Source organism: Pseudophryne corroboree, chromosome 7, assembly GCF_028390025.1.
Source record: "Pseudophryne corroboree isolate aPseCor3 chromosome 7, aPseCor3.hap2, whole genome shotgun sequence".
Classification (NCBI taxonomy): Eukaryota; Metazoa; Chordata; class Amphibia; order Anura; family Myobatrachidae; genus Pseudophryne; species Pseudophryne corroboree.
This window is the reverse complement of record NC_086450.1, coordinates 441,698,304-441,716,450: the sequence shown is the minus strand read 5'-3', so window position 1 is coordinate 441,716,450 and position 18,147 is coordinate 441,698,304. Positions and strand designations below refer to the sequence as shown.

General features: G+C 46.5%; 1 protein-coding gene across 1 annotated transcript in view; it reads right to left on the bottom strand.

Moving 5' to 3' along the window:
* Positions 1-3,291, bottom strand: part of LOC134945558 (NADPH oxidase organizer 1-like) — a 30,680-nt gene extending 27,389 nt beyond the window's left edge. Inside the window, exon 1 of the mRNA XM_063934921.1 lies at positions 3,198-3,291. Coding sequence (XP_063790991.1) covers positions 3,198-3,269 — 72 coding nt within the window. The 5' untranslated portion in view covers positions 3,270-3,291. The remainder of the gene's footprint in view (positions 1-3,197) is intronic.
* Positions 3,292-18,147: the final 14,856 nt, after the last annotated feature.

Here is an 18,147-nt window from a genome sequence, read left to right as displayed (position 1 = left end):
CTGAGCGCGAGGGGGCTGGACGGCGGCGTTAAGCCGCCGTTTAGGGGGCGTGGTCTGGCCAATGCAGGCATGGCCGGACCGTTGGGGGGGGGGGGGGCGGGCCGCGGCGGCTGCGTGACGTCTCACGCAGCCGCTGCGGCCAGCGGGAGTGACGAACAACTCCCGGCCAGCTGCAGGAGCTGCGCTGGCCGGGAGTTACTCCAGAAATACAAAATCATCGCCGCTGTGCGATGTTTTTGTATTTGTGCGAGGGATGGCGACCGGCACTGACATGCGGAGCGGACTAGCCCTGTGCTGGGTGTCCCCCCGCATGTCAGGGAAGATGATCGTAGCTGTGCTAAATTTAGCACAGCTACGATCAACTCGGAATGACCCTCATAGTGCTAAATGAAATAAATAGGATTTTATGACCACAAATCTTGTTAATCGTTCTCTACGTGTGATCCCCTTTTTCCCTATTCCCGAGCTGCGCTGCATCACTAAAATATCATCTCTCAAATGTCCAGCACATCAGTAATGAGTGTGGGTCGTCCTTGTGCCGCTCACGCGGTTACACCTGATATAGGGGGTCATTCCGAGTTGATCGCACGCTAGCTGTTTTTAGCAGCCGTGCAAACGTATAGTTGCCGCCCACAGGGGAGATTTTTTTCACTTTGCAAGTGTGCGAATGCCTGTGCAGCCGAGCTCTGCAAAAACATTTTGTGCAGTTTCAGAGTAGCTCTGGACTTACTCAGCCCTTGCGATCACTTCAGTCTTTTTGGTGCCGGAATTGATGTCACACACCCGCCCTTCATAGCCCGGACACGCTTGCGTTTTACCTACCACTCCCAGAAAACGGTCAGTTGACACCCATAAACGCCCTCTTTCTGTCAATCTCTTTGCGATCGGCTGTGCGAATGGATTCTTCGTTAAATCCATAGCTCAGCAACGATCCGCATTGTACCCGTACGAAGTGCCTGCTCATTGCGGTGCATACGCATGCGCAGTAGAGACCTGATCGCACCGCAGCGAAAATCGGCAGCGTGCAATCAACTCGGAATGACCCCCATAGTTTGTGCAGAGACTTATTTTCCATCATCAATGTCAGACAAATCCCAATATGGATCTTAATTTATTTTGGGCTAATTTTGTGTAGAACTTTTTGAACTTCTTCCGTATCAGTAATTTGTTATACGTGCCGACAGCAAGACTAATAGCTGCATTGTGAAAGGCTGTCACATCTGTTATTAGCATATTTTTATTTGTATAGCTCCATCAGAGTCACATGACCGACCGCAGCATCCCGAGAATGAAGATCCCGACTGCAGATGGGATAAGTATTTCTACCCTCCAACCCTGCCCTAACCCTCCAGCGGTGGCGGGTGTGGCTAATCCTATGGGGGTGTCAGCTACAGTTAACCCTCGGGGGGTGGCGGCAATGGCTAACCACCCCTCTAGTGTTATAATAATGACACCCCCCAACCCTAAATAGTATCTGGACTCTGGGTCGACACCACTTAGGTCGACTCCCATTATGTCGACACCCATTGGTCGACAGTGGCTAGGTCGACGCTAGAAATAGATCGACATGGCCATCAGGTCGACCTGAACAAGGTCGACATGCAAAAAGGTCGACATGAGTTTTTCACATTTTTTTCTTTTTTAGAAAAAACTTTTTCATACTTTACGATCCACGTGGACTATGATTGGGAACGGTAACCTTGCCCGCAGCATGGTGAGCAAAGCGAGTCATGTGAGGGGACACGGTGCAATAATTGGGGTTCCCGGTCACTTTACGAAGAAAACGACACCAAAAAAACCATGAAAAACTCACGTCGACCTTGTTCAGGTCGACCTAATAGCTGTGTCGACCTATTTCTAGTGTTGACCTAGTCACTGTTGACCAATGGGTGTTGACCTAGACACTGTCGACCCTGAGTCCCATACCCCCCTAAATATATAATACATGTATGATAATCCCCAAATATCATGGAAACCCTATATAACTGAGGGCTCTAATTTCAGGGAGGTGCTTACAAACAAGGTTTAAATATAGGAGATCTGGTAATTACTAATTTTCCTGAGATATCAAATAACAGATCATCCAATAGTAAAATAATAGTTTAGTTAGACTATAGTGTCACTTTATACACTTACTGGGGTGTTCAACCCTTCACTCCCAGCATATAGTTATTATAATACAAACAGGTTACAGGTAGAGAGTGTTAATCTCTTCAATCTCATAAATATGGATAATATTTGCCAATAAATAACCCTCTAGTAAATATGTATAATAATTAATATAAAAGTAAAAACATTTTCGAACCAATAAAACACATGTAGCAACAATGAATCAACCTAAAAATAACAAAGAATAACAAAAAATACTTAGGGGTATCCTATGAGTAGCGGTAATGGATTCGGCCGGTACGTGAATTACGATTAGGGTGCATCAGGCACAGGAAGCATAATCCCCAATAACCAGCCAACTAAGCCGCATTAACACATGGTTCCAGGATTTTATCCCATGTGTTACTTAACATTTTGGTGAGATGTACTAAGCAGTGATAAAAGTGGAGAAGTGAGCCAGTGGAGAAGTTGCCCATGGCAACCAATCAGCAATGAAGTAACATTTATAATTTGCATACTATAAAAGAACACAGAGCAGCTGATTGGTTGCCACGAGCCACTTCTCCACTGGCTCACTTCTCCGCTCTTATCACTGCTTAGTACATGTCCCCCGTAAGTCTTGGATATTGATACAGTGGAGAGAGATAAAGTACCAGCCAATCAGCGCCTGCCATGATACAAGCTGGTTTGAAAATGACAGGAGCTGATTGTCTGGTACTTTATCTCTCTCCACGGCTTAGTACAACTAACCCACAAGATTTACAGCAGTTTCGACGTTATAGATAATTGTACTGATATTTATCGTATTCATTTCTGAAATGATTTCACCGATTCCCCCGTTTCTGCAAATAATTCTAAGAATTCAAATTTACACCTAAAAAAAAAGCCCCAACCAGCTGCCGGTACTGCGCACCCCGGAGCACCGCCGGAAGAAACACAGCAGCTGCTGGTTGGTAATATGCAATATTGGAAAACAGATGCGAGACAGACTTCAATTCTAATCCAGGCTGATGTGCAGAACTGGCTACATGCAATTAATAAATGAATACAGGAGATGGCACCATCCAGCTGGAGATACTCAGTCTCACCTTATGGTTGCCATTCTGCATTAATCCAATGGCTTCAGCCTCCACAGGATGCCGCCTTCTGCTGTGCCCCATGTCTGTGGGAATGCTTCTGCCCTCTCCCATTAATGCTGCAGGGAAGCTGTTCTGCCAGCTAATTATCTGTAAGGCTGGGGGCGTGGCTTCCACTGCACTGGCCAATCAGGACTCAGCTATTCTTCTTATTTTCACTTTGAGTGCTGGAACAGTTTGTGGTCCCTTTTAGAAGCAGATAAAAGGAAACATGATTGCTCTCTGCCCTTCCTGCTGCACAGCTACACACACAGCTGATAGAATTCTGTGGTGACAAATATAAGCCACTACCAGGGGACATTCCTAGCATAGCAGAGGCGAAAGTCTGAATTATCATTTATTTCCTTAAATACCTAATTAGATTTACAGATCATTTCAATCTTAATTTCTATATAATTCTGTAACAATATTAAAGGGATCATTTTATAGGCAGGACATGAATTGTGTCTGAATATCATCTGGCTATGATATACCATATATGCACTTGGCCCTTGTATGGCTCACCTCCCACAGTGTAACCTTCGAAGTGCGCCCAACATGGCTGCCGGTACACTTGTGGATGGGATGAAAAATACATGGACCTGGTAGTTTTGTCGGAACCCTACTCTGAACTTTAGGACTTTAAAATCACCTCCATTTTGTGTCATCTCTTCTAGGGGTAGACTATTTTACCCTGGGTAATCCTACGCTGAGCACCCAAGATGGCTGCCGTACTTGGTACCTTGTGAGGGTGGAATACACAACCCTTGGAAGTTATTACCCAAAATGCCTACACCAATCCTGCATTATGCTTTCTGTGTGCATAAGGTTTTCTTTTATTATGTCTGTGTGGCTTATCTATTGCTGTATTACTCAAATCCTCTGTATTATGTGCATTGTTTTTGATGTCTGTAAAGCGCCTTGAGTCCTGTTGGAGAAAAAGCACTATATAAATAAAATTAATTATTATTATTATTATTATTATTATAATAATTATTATTACTACACTAAATGGCACACCTGAGGCTTGGCTGCAAAGTACCAATTGTGGCCAGCAGATGGCGGTGCAGAGACACAGAGACATTTTAGTCCTCTATTGCACAAGTTCTCAAACTCGGTCCTCAGGACCCCACACAGTGCATGTTTTGCAGGTAACCCAGCAGGTGCACAGGTGTATTAATTACTCACTGACACATTTTAAAAGGTCCACAGGTGGAACAAATTAGTTCACTTGTGATTCTGTGAGGAGACCAGCAAAACATGCACCGTGTGGGGTCCTGAGGACCGAGTTTGAGAACCTGTGCTCTGTTGTGTATTTATCAACCACACTTCTGCCTATCAATGCACAATTATTATTTATTTTCTGAATTTAATCATATAATAATAAAAAAGTAAATTTAAAAAAAATAAAAAATACATTTACTTAAATCCAGAAAAGTTCAATGCCAGTGCCCTTTGGTTATGTAGTTATGGAACTTGGGTGGAAATGTATCAAGGCTTGGAGAGAGATAAAGCATACTTGCCTACCTGACCCTCTCCATGAGGGAGAAAATGCTCTGTTCCTGGACTTTCCTGGTAATGTATGATTGCCATCACCTGTGGTGAAACACCTTTCTTATCAATTAACTAGCTCACCATAGGTGATGGCAATCATACATTACCAGGAAAGTCCAGGAACAGAGTATTTTCTCCCTCATGGAGAGGGTCGGGTAGGCAAGTATGAGATAAAGTAACAACTATTCAGATTCTGTCATTTTTCAAACACAGCCTGAATATGAGGGAACATACTGCTCTTCTAGTGTATTGCATTTTTTATTTAAAGGGCAAAATATAAAAATAATGTACTGCATACAGGATACGGCACATTCAGAAAGACGTACACTGTACTTAAAAACAATTTTCCCCATGGGAGGCAAGTACTCATACCCAGTGCCAGATTAAGGTCTTAATGGGCCTGGAGCTGAAATTTTTGAAGGGCCTGTTGTGTGCTTCCGCAGGGTGTGTGGGGCTGTGATGGGGGCTATGGATATGGGTGCGTGACCAGTGCTGTATTTAAATATATATATATGCGTGGGTATATGCGTGTTTGAAAAATACAAAACTCTATCTACATATCTTTCTCTCTATACATATAGCCAACCAACTGGACTTACACTCGGGGATTCAGAATTACAGACCAGTGATCATGTGCGGAATCTTGGCGTTGTCCTGGATGATGGCTTGACACTTAAACATCAGATATCAGCCACAATCAAATCCTCATTCTTTCACCTGAGGAACATAGCCAGAATCAAGCACCTAATTCCCTCAGATGATATGCCAAAAGTCACACATGCATTTGTATCATCTCGATTAGACTACTGTAATGCCCTCTACCTTGGTCTACCAGCAAAAGAATTGCAACGCTTACAGCTGGTGCAAAACACAGCTGCCAGGCTGTTAACCAACCAGCCCCGTTCCAGCCACATAACACCCATCCTCTACTCCCTTCACTGGCTGCCTGTAAGATGGCGAATCCTCTTCAAGATTGGCTTACTGAGTTTCAAAGCATTACATGACCAAGGCCCAAGGTACCTGAAACAGCTTCTGATCCCATACTGCCCCACTCGATTACTGCGATCTGTAGATGAAGGACTTTTAGCAGTACCTAGAATCTACCGTAATTCATCTGGGGGTCGAGCTTTTAGTCATGCGGCTCCGACTCTATGGAACTCACTTCCCAGCACAGTGCGAGAGGCCCCAACTATAGAATCCTTCAAAAGTAGACTCAAGACTTTCCTGTTTACTCAAGCATTTCCATAGTGTCTCTTTTAGTATCTTCATGCTTCTGTATTTTATGAAAAATGTACTTCATTATTTTTCTGTACTATATTATGCTGTGTATCTGTTAAGCGCCTTGAGTCCTATTGGAGAAAGAGCGCTATATAAATAAAATTATTATTATTATTATTATCTATTTATCCAGCGAGAGAGAGAGAGAGAAAGTAGAGAGTCACTTTATGCGCTCATCGGAACTATTCAATTGTTTTGCCATGACTGCATGATTTCTGCTCGCAGTCTCTTGAGGTGGTGAGCAGAAATCTGTGAACAACTGGCTGTTGGAGCGCCCAAACTGCTGTTTTGGCAGCATGGCCAATAGTTTAGACTGGTTTAGCCATTTTACACAGTTTAACCAAGTGCTTTTGAGCAGGGACGTGCAGTCAGGGGAGGCAGAGCCTCCCCTGTCATAATGATTCAAATAATATAAAGAAGACACTTATGACACATATTCTGTGTCATAAGTAATTTCTTTATATTATCCTAACCATTTTAATGCTGTAAAGTTGTTTGGGAGGCACTGATAACAGTGCCTCCTGTTATCAATAAGAACAGGTTAAAGCGGGGAGGGGGAAGGGGGGGGGGGGGCAAGCACTGGGCTGTAACAGCCCATTAAAACCAGAGGGGAAAGCGGCACTTAAACAAGTGCCTCGTTGACAGGGGAAACCCGCCCCTGTCAGCGAGGCAGATGTGATTGGACAACGGATCCAGTGCTGGATCCGCTGGTCCAATCACCCGTATGCAGCGGGCAGGAGGAACGGTGGGACCCGGCGCTTCTGTGGAGCTGTCACTACAGTAGCGCGGCGGGGTCAAGAGGCATCGGGAACCGGCATTAGTAATGAAGCTGCTTGTCGCTGCATCAGCTAGGAGTGTTACTTTCTCTGGAGAGGCACAATTGCAGTGGTTTGCCTTGTTTAAATTGATACCTGGACGATATCAAGTGATTAGCTGCTTCAATTGGCTTTATTTAATTGAATCGGCACTATTCAAGACACATGGGACGGGATGGGGACGGGGGGGAGGAACAGTACACTGACACATTGGGGGGGCAGTACACTGACACATTGGGGGGGCAATACACTGACACATTGGAGGGAGAGGTGGGGGGGCAGTACACTGACACATTGGAGGGAGAGGTGGGGGGACAGTACACTGACACATTGGAGGGAGAGGGGGGACAGTACACTGACACATTGGAGGGAGAGGGGGGACAGTACACTGACACATTGGAGGGAGAGGGTGGACAGTACACTGACACATTGGGGGGGGCAGTACACTGACACATTGGGGGGGCAGTACACTGACACATTGGAGGGAGAGGTGGGGGGGACAGTACACTGACACATTGGAGGGAGAGGGGGGACAGTACACTGACACATTGGAGGGAGAGGGGGGACAGTACACTGACACATCGGGGGGGGGGGCAGTACACTGACACATTGGGGGGGCAGTACACTGACACATTGGACGGAGAGGTGGGGGGGACAGTACACTGACACATTGGAGGGAGAGGGGGGGCAGTACACTGACACATTGGGGGAGTAGTACACTGACACATTGGAGGGAGTGGTGGGGGGGACAGTACATTGACACATTGGAGGGAGAGGTGGGGGGGGACAGTACACTGACACATTGGAGGGAGAGGGGGGACAGTACACTGACACATTGGAGGGAGAGGGGGGACAGTACACTGACACATTGGGGGGGGGGGCAGTACACTGACACATTGGAGGGGACAGTACACTGACACATTGGAGGGAGAGGGGGGGCAGTACACTGACACATTGGAGGGAGAGGGGGGGGACAGTACACTGACACATTGGAGGGAGAGGGGGATAGTACACTGACACATTGGAGGGAGAGGTGGGGGGGACAGTACACTGATACATTGGAGGGAGAGGTGGGGGGGACAGTACACTGACACATTGGAGGGAGAGGGGGGATAGTACACTGACACATTGGGGGGGCAGTACACTGACACATTGGAGGGAGAGGGGGGACAGTACACTGACACATTGGAGGGAGAGGTGGGGGGGACAGTACACTGACACATTGGAGGGAGAGGTGGGGGGGACAGTACACTGACACATTGGAGGGAGAGGGGGGACAGTACACTGACACATTGGGGGGGGGCAGTACACTGACACATTGGAGGGGGCAGTACACTGACACATTGGAGGGGACAGTACACTGACACATTGGAGGGAGAGGGGGGATAGTACACCGACACATTGGGGGGGCAGTACACTGACACACTGGAGGGAGAGCGGGGACAGTACACTGACACATTGGGGGGGCAGTACACTGACACATTGGAGGGAGAGGTGGGGGGGACAGTACACTGACACATTGGAGGGGGCAGTACACTGACACACTGGAGGGGACAGTACACTGACACATTGGAGGGAGAGGTGGGGGGGACAGTACACTGACACATTGGAGGGAGAGGTGGGGGGGACAGTACACTGACACATTGGAGGGAGAGGGGGGACAGTACACTGACACATTGGGGGGGGCAGTACACTGACACATTGGAGGGGGCAGTACACTGACACATTGGAGGGGACAGTACACAGACACATTGGAGGGAGAGGGGGGGCAGTACACTGACACATTGGAGGGAGAGGTGGGGGGACAGTACACTGACACATTGGGGGGGGGCAGTACACTGACACATTGGAGGGGGCAGTACACTGACACATTGGAGGGGACAGTACACTGACACATTGGAGGGGGCAGTACACTGACACATTGGAGGGAGAGGTGGGGGGGACAGTACACTGACACATTGGAGGGAGAGGTGGGGGGGACAGTACACTGACACATTGGAGGGAGAGGGGGGACAGTACACTGACACATTGGGGGGGGGGCAGTACACTGACACATTGGAGGGGGCAGTACACTGACACATTGGAGGGGACAGTACACTGACACATTGGAGGGAGAGGGGGGGCAGCACACTGACACATTGGAGGGAGAGGGGGGGCAGTACACTGACACATTGGAGGGAGAGGGGGGACAGTACACTGACACATTGGGGGGGGCAGTACACTGACACATTGGAGGGGGCAGTACACTGACACATTGGAGGGGACAGTACACAGACACATTGGAGGGAGAGGGGGGCAGTACACTGACACATTGGAGGGAGAGGTGGGGGGACAGTACACTGACACATTGGAGGGGACAGTACACTGACACATTGGAGGGGACAGTACACAGACACATTGGAGGGAGAGGGGGACAGTACACTGACACATTGGAGGGAGAGGGGAGACAGTACACTGACACATTGGGGGGGGGGGCAGTACACTGACACATTGGAGGGGACAGTACACTGACACATTGGAGGGGACAGTACACTGACACATTGGAGGGGACAGTACACTGACACATTGGAGGGAGAGGGGGGGCAGTACACTGACACATTGGAGGGAGAGGTGGGGGGACAGTACACTGACACATTGGAGGGAGAGGGGGGACAGTACACTGACACATTGGGGGGGGGCAGTACACTGACACATAGAAGGGAGAGGTGCGGGGACAGTACACTGACACATTGGAGGGAGAGGGGGGACAGTACACTGACACATTGGGGGTGGAAAGTCAGCCGCCCAGACGCTGGAAAGAGGCTCTCAAGAGGAGGAGACCAGCGGGGAGGGAGTGTGCAGGCGATGCGGGGCTGGTGAGCACTGGGAGGTGGCGGGGGCGGCAGCGCAGCTCCTGGACCATGAAGCAGCTAGACACATTGCTGCAGCCGGCTGCCCATTCACCCCACCACGGCACTAAACCTGCCTTTCCTTGCCAGTATCGATGTGAGGCTCTGCCCCCAGGTCTTCCGAAGCCCTGCCCCCATTCGACCCGAGGCTCCACCCCCTACCAATCCAAAATGCTTGCTTATACAGCTTATACAATATAAGCATGCATTTTGGATTGGTAAGGGGCGGAGCCTCGGGTCGAATGGGGGCAGAGCTTTGGGCGGACCCAGTGGCGGAGCCTCACATTGATACTGGCAAGGAATAGGAAAGGCAGGTTTAGCGCCGTGGTGGGGTAAATGGGCAGCTGGAGGTGAGTGAGCTGCTGCGTGTGATGACAGGAAATATATTTTTTCCTGTCAGCACTGGCCACACTGCAGGGAACTCTCTGGGCATATTTTCAATGGGGGCTTGGAGCTGCAGCTCCATCCGCCCCATTGTTAATCCGGCCCTGCTCATACCAGAATAAGGTGGATAACTCACTATATAAGTACCTGTTTCTTATGGGAACACTGTTCCTGGTATTTGGCTATGCTCTTCTTGCTGTTTATAATGCAACCCTCTCTGCAGGGGACATTGCTGCATTGTTTCAATTCTAGACAGTCAACGCGTTTCACTCAGCAACTGACCTTTCTCAAGACTGAATTTAATTATTTTGGGCTGAAAGTTTAAGCTCCTTTCTTAATAAGAATCTACTGCTATGTGTGAGGAGAACTGCCCACATATTACCACATAGGGTGCTATCCAATTAGCCTTGAAATCGGCTTTTCGCAGATATGCACGCTCCCATTTGTCACCCTATCCTATTCCAAACGTGAGAAAACGGGACTTGGGCGAAAAAATAAAAAACCATAAGTGAAAAAATCAGGGTGAAAATTGAGAAATCAGCCTGTACCTCAAAAAATGCGAAACTAACATAGGACAACAGTATAGAAGTGTATTATAGGTCATATTAAATATATTTGGAGTACTTAAATTGGGTCAAATGGCTGTTAAATGCATTTTAATTGAAAAATATCTAAACAATTTTCTTCAGCAAAATAAGTGCTAAAATTGAATTTGGGGTACATAAAAATGGGTATAAATATTTATTTGGGTCATTTTATGGGACTTCAAAAAAAAGTGTAAACAGACTGACTACTCCTACCTGCAAGACTGAAAACACTTGTCCCACTCATAAAGCACCCAAATATACCTATCCTATACCTTGAACCCCAAATTCCATCACTTTGCACTTTTTCACCCCAAAACTGACATGTCATTGCTAATTAAAAATAATTAAAAACTTCTAAGTGCCTAATTAGTCATTAGGGGTTAGTGTCCCAGGGGTTCTGAACCAAATTCTGATACAGGTTGAGTCTCCCTTATCCAAAATGCTTGGGACCAGAAGTATTTTGGATATGGGATTTTTCCGTATTTTGGAATAATTGCATACCATAATGAGATATCATGGTGATGGGACCTAAATCTAAGCACAGAATGCATTTATGTTACATATACACCTTATACACACAGCCTGAAGGTAATTTTAGCCAATATTTTTTATAACTTTGTGCATTAAACAAAGTGTGTCTACATTCACACAATTCATTTATGTTTCATATACACCTTATACACACAGCCTGAAAGTCATTTAATACAATATTTTTAATAACTTTGTGTATTAAACAAAGTTTGTGTACATTGAGCCATCAAAAAACAAAGGTTTCACTATCTCACTCTCACTCAAAAAAGTCCGTATTTCGGAATATTCCGTATTTGGGAATATTTGGATATGGGATACTCAACCTGTATTTTTATCTTAAACTATGGATTTTCCCAAACTTTCCCCTGATTAGAGTAGGTGAAGTGAAATTTGCAGTAAAATTATTGGGTGAAAACTTTTCACAGCTAATCGGGTGTTTTTTTTTTTTTTTTTAGATTTGTGGTAAAAGTCCAGTTTTCGCACTAAAATGGGTTAACACGAATAATAGGATACCCCCCATAGACGTAATTTCAAATTATTCCTTTTATTATCAATTACTAGCCGATTAGCCCAGAGTTGCCTAGTTTAAACAAAATAAATAAATTATTTGTTCCATTTTTGTGCCTTTGTTTTTACTTTGGTCTGCAATGTTCACGTCTTTTAAAGTAATGTGAATTGAGGCCATGTGTTGTGGTTACTCCTTTGCATATTGAAGGGCCTTGGGGATTTAGATGGAGATGCATTTTTTGGTGGTGGGTATTTATACTTGTTTACATGGATTTTGGGTAGGATGTACTACACAACGCATTTTGTATGCGATACATCCCGCCACTTATCGCTTGCATATCGGCATTAGTAATGGCGGTGTGCATGTACAAATGCGATTAAAATCGCAAAGGACAACATTGCCTGTCAGGTACAAGCTTTGTAAAGTATCACTTTCCGGGGCTAGGTGCATATGGGGAATGCAGCCAAACCCCCCAAAATTTAATTTTTTAGGAGCGTTGTACCCATTTTAGCCTTAGTACATCCCGCCTTTTGCCTCATACCTAGGATATTAGCAAAATCAATGGCAAATAGGCCACAATCAACAACATTTGGTTATTGTTGCACAGTCTAGAAATAAATTTGTGGATTTTGCGGAGAAAAGTTTTTCTCAGAAAATGTATTTGATAACATGGATCAACAATCACTTTATTGGCAATCATATTAGAATGATTTTGGGGTTACTTTATGATGCTGTTTCCGAATATGACATCGGTTTTGCTACAGTGTTTGAGATACACAGACAAGAAACAGGAAAAATACAAAAGGCAACACAAACATCTCAACTGCCAACTGTCAGTGGCCAATCACTTATATACAGAGGAGATATTCTAGAATGAATGCGGAGTGAACACCTACAGTAGAATATTCGCATGTCTCACCTTCTAGAATGTTCCAGTAGAATATTTGCATGTCTCACCTTCTAGAATGTTCCAGTAGAATATTCGCATGGCTCACCTTCTAGAATGTTCCAGTAGAATATTCGCATGTCACCCCTTCTGGAATGTTCCAGTAGATTCTTGTATGAAAGCATGATGGCTAAGTTCTCTATTAATTGAGGGTATCCTCTAGTCTAGAGCCAATTTGAAAAACTACTTTCATTTTTAACTCAGCAACTTTTTTGTTTTTGTTGGGCTGTGTAATTAGGCAGCCAATGTTGGTTTACACTATCATAAATAAATATACTGGAGCTATCATAATATGTACATATCCAATGCGTTATTTCATGTACTTAGTTACTTGGGGACAACCGTACTAATCCTTGCAGAGTGATAAAGTGAAGAGAGAAAAAGAGCCAGCCAATCAGCTCCTAACGGCCATGTCACAGGTGGGACACACAGCACTTACAGCTTCTAGTGAAAGATACTCAGTCATACCTAAAATATAATTTTTTGACTATAGGAATAAATTTGATTTTCAGTGCATAGGGACAGCGCTGGGAATCAGGTTTGTCACCAAATTATGCAAATGTATACATAAACCACTGGGAAGATCTACGTGCGTAGACGGGCCATGAATTTCGGGGAAAACCTGGCCACCTGCCATCGCTATATTGACAATATTTTTTTGTTTGGAGAGGGGACAGTAGAAGACTTGGGGGCTATCTTATTATCCGCGATAATGCCAGCATTATTGCAGGTCCTGACTCCCAGGGTATCACACTCATCATGAGAAAACTACTAGTTTTGCTTTCGGTTTATTGCAGCTATCCAATTAGCAGTGATCTTCCAGCATCTTCTCACGAAAAGTGACCAATCCCGCAAGTAGGGGGAAGTGACTTATCTCATTCTCGACGTTATATTGTGCTATATAATGGTGATCAGGTGTGGTCCAGGCACCATTTTGATCTACCTGCACTTGTGTAGAGGTGGTTGTGCAAGGGATTGGTCAATTTGGATTTGTTGTTTGTGGCTTCACACAGTGATTTTGAAGCAGCAGGAGCAGGGGGATACCAGCAGCAGAGGGCCATTTCTTTCCCCTTTGAGTACCATTGCACCCATTCCTTTAGTATGGCTACCCCAGTCATATGTACCTTACCAGGTGACCCCAAGGCCCCCCATGCATCCCCTTTCACCCCAGACATCTTATTAGTTGACTGCATGGCCCCCATGTACCCCTAGGGGCCACTTACCCCCAGGCACCTTACCAGATGACCACCCATGTACACCTAGTGGCTCCCCCCCAGACACCATACCAGGTGACCACATGGCCACCCATGTACCCCTAGGGGCCCCTATCCCCTCCAGGCACCTTACCAGGTGATCTCATGGCCACCCATGTACCCCTATGGTCCCCTCCCCTCCAGACACCTTACTAGGGGACTACATGGCCTCCCATGTACTCCTATGGGCCCTTTCCCATGCCAGGCACCTTACCAGGTGACCACATGGCCACCCATGGCCCCCAAAGTACCCTTAAGGTCCCCTATCCCCCCAGGAACCTTACCAGGTGACCGCATGGTCCCACATGTATGCCTAGGGGCCCTTTTCCTCCTCAGGCACCTTACCATGTGACTGCATAGCCACCCATGTACCCTTAGGGGCCCCTATCTCTGCTGTAGCCAGTATATGAAGACTCCAGTGTAATACCTATTTTTTCTTATTTTTTTCCTTTCTCTTTATAAGTTTTTCATACAGGTACAAAGTCTCAGGAAAAATTACCACGCACACCCTGGTTGCTCCACTCCTCAGAAGACTTCCTCAATATGGAAAAGGAGTGGCGGCCAGAGCCAGAACAGAGGGATCATACCTCAGTGGTGGAACCTCAGCAACACCCAAGGGATGGGACTACACAGGCATGGCCACAGCCTCCCTTTCAACTCACTCACACATAACCCTGGTACACCCAGGTGCTCGCACACATAACCAGGTACACTCACACACACCCAGGTACACTCACATACATACCCAGGTACTTGCACACATACCCAGGTACACTCACACACTCACCCAGGTACTTGCACACATACCCAGGTACACTCACACACACCCAGGTACACTCACATACATACCCAGGTACTTGCACACATACCCAGGTACACTCACACACTCACCCAGGTGCTTGCACACATACCCAGGTACACTCACACACTCACCCAGGTACTTGCAATAATTTTATTGTATTAATGTATTTTATTTGTGCTTAAGGGAAGGACAGTTGATCAAGCTTCCGATGGAGAAGAGGATCCGGCTCAAAGGCAATGTGCCAAGGCAACCAGAGAGGCAATGCAGAAAACAGTGTCATGATAGACAGAGTCCATCGACATTAAGAAAATCTTTTTTGAGTCAGAGCGGTGAAGACTTCCTCCAAAGGACAAGACTCAGATCTGGAAGGAGATCGCCAAAAACATCAAAGCCATCTCAGGAACCCATGAGGCTGACATGTGCAAGAAGCGGTACAATGACTGCCTCTGATTCACAAAGAAGAGCCAACATCAGCATTGGACTGGCGGAGTATCACCTGTAGTTATCAACTGGCTTCCCTGGGAGGAGAAGATTAAGCAAAGAATGAATCGTACGATGGTTGTTGGATTGTAGGGCACAACTGACAGCCATGATACCTCCACCGACAAGAACAAGAGATAATAAAATCCAAATATTTTTTAAACTCTCAAATGTTCTTCTGAAAGTATAAAATGGTTTAAATATTTTTGTTTTTTTAATTTATTATTATTATTATTATTATTATCATTTATTTATATGGCGCCACAAGGGTTCCGCAGCGCCCAATTACAGAGTACATATGCACATAATCAAAACAGTGACTTACAGTTGAAATCAATTTTGGACAAGTACAGGGTAACTATGCATAACACCAGTAAATGACAGAGATAAGTTCCAGGTGGCCCAAAAACTGTGATTTGGGCAGTTGAGAATTATTAAAGAAGAAAAGGGTGAGCACGTGAGGGAAGAGGGCCCTACTCGTGAGAGCTTACATTCTAGGGGTAGGGGTAGACAGACAGGGGTGACACAGATGGGGTACATAGAGAGCATGGAACAGGGGGTTAGGATGAGATTTGGCTGGGTTTGGTAAAGAAATGGGTCTTGAGAGACCGTTTGAAGTTTTGTAGAGAGGTGGAGAGTCTGAGGGGGAGAGGTAAAGAATTCCAAAGGAAGGGAGCAGCACGTGAAAAATCTTGGAGATAGGAGTGGGAGGAAGTAATCAGGAGACAGGAGAGGCGGCGTGCATTAGCAGAGCGAAGAGGACGGGTGGGAGAGTAAAGGGAGATAAGGTCAGAGATGTAAATGGGAGAGGATTGGGTGAGAGCTTTGTAAGTGAGAGTGAGAAGTTTGAATTGGATTCTGAAGGGGAAGGGAAGCCAGTGAAGGGCTAGTAGGAGAGGGGAGGTGGATGTAGTGCGTTTGGTGAGGAAGATGAGCCGAGCAGCAGCATTGAGGATAGACTGGAGTGGAGAGAGGTAATTGTCAGGGAGGCCAGTTAGGAGGAGATTACAGTAGTCCAGTCTGGAAATAATCAGTGAGTGAATAATGATCTTAGTGGCATCCTGGGTGAGAAAAGGTCTGATCCTGGAAATGTTTTTGAGATGAAAATGACAGGTTTGTGAGAGGTGCTGAATGTGTGGTTTGAAGGAGAGGGAGGAGTCAAGGATTACACCAAGACAGCGTACTTGGGGGCTAGAGGAGATAGTCGTGCCATCAATGGATAATGAGATTGTGGGAGGTGAGGTTGTGCGGGAGGGTGGGAAGATGATCAGCTCAGTCTTAGACATGTTGAGTTTAAGAAAGCGCTGGGACATCCAGGAAGAGATAGCAGAAAGACAGTTAGAGGCACGAGTGAGGAGAGCCGTGGAGAGATCAGGGGAGGAGAGGTAGATTTGAGTGTCATCAGCATAGAGGTGATACTGGAAATTAAAAGAACTAATGAGTTCACCTAAAGAGGACGTATAGAGAGAGAAAAGGAGAGGCCCAAGAACAGAACCTTGGGGGACACCAACAGTTAGTGGAAGTGGGGGCGAGGTAGCATCATGAGAGGAGACAGAGAAGGAACGATCGGAGAGGTAGGAGGACAGCCAGGAGAGGGCAGTATCACGTAGACCAAGAGAGTGAAGGATTTGCAGAAGAAGAGGGTGGTCCACAGTGTCAAAAGCAGCAGAGAGGTCAAGAAGAATAAGCAGAGAGTAGTGGCCCTTAGATTTGGCGGCATGGAGGTCATTGCAGACTTTTGTGAGGGCAGTTTCAGTGGAGTGGAGAGAGCGGAAACCAGACTGGTATGGGTCAAGCAGTGAGTGAGAGGAAAGAAAGGCAGTAAGGCGATTATAGACAATACGCTCAAGAAGTTTGGAGGCAAAGGGGAGGAGAGAGATCGGTCGATAGTTGGAGAGAGTGTTAGGATCAAGGGTAGGTTTTTTAAGAATAGGGGAGACAAGAGCATGCTTGAAGGCAGAGGGGACAGTGCCTGATGAGAGGGAGAGATTGAGAAGGTGGGCAAGATGGGAACAGGCAGAAGGGGAGAGGTAGCGAAGGAGGTGGGAGGGGATAGGGTCGAGTGGGGAGGTTGTGGGGGGGGAGGAGTGTATGAGGGCCATGACTTCCTCACCAGATACTAGGGAGAAAGATGTCAGAGTTGGTAAGAGGGTAGGGGAGGGGTGGCAAAGGATGGGTGGTGGCTGGTTGCTGGACTGGTGGGATGTGATGTCCTGACGTATGGAGTCAATCTTGGATGTGAAGTAAGTGGCAAAGTCAAGAGCAGACAATGAGGAAGGGAGAGGAGGTGGTGGTGGGCAGAGGAGGGAGTTAACAGTGGCAAAGAGGCGCCGGGGGTTGGAAGAGTGGGTAGAGATGAGGATTTTGAAGTATGATTGTTTAGCAAGGGAAAGGGCAGCACTGTAGGATGAGAGCATGAATTTGAAATGGAGGAAGTCTGCTTGAGAGCGTGATTTCCTCCAGTGTCGCTCGGCAGTACGTGAGCATTTTTGTAGATATCTGGTGCATTTGGTGTGCCAGGGTTGAGGTGTTGATCTGCGAGGGTGAATAGTGGTTGGTGGAGCAACAGAGTCAAGGGCTGAAGTAAGAGATGCATTGTATAGAGATGTGGCTTGTTCAGGGCATGTGAGAGAGAGAAGAGGAGAGAGAAGCGAGTCAAACAGGGAGGATAGGGATGAGGTGTCAATAGCCTCAATATTACGCTTAGTGATGGTAGCCTTAGGAGGGAGAGATGGGGGAGCAGAGATAGATAAGTTGAATGAGAGCAAGTGGTGGTCAGAGAGGGGAAAAGGGGAATTTGAGAAATCAGAAACAACACAGCGGTGAGTGAAAACCAGATCCAGTGAGCTCCTGTTCACATGGGAGGGTGAGTTGGTCCACTGGGAGAGACCAAGTGA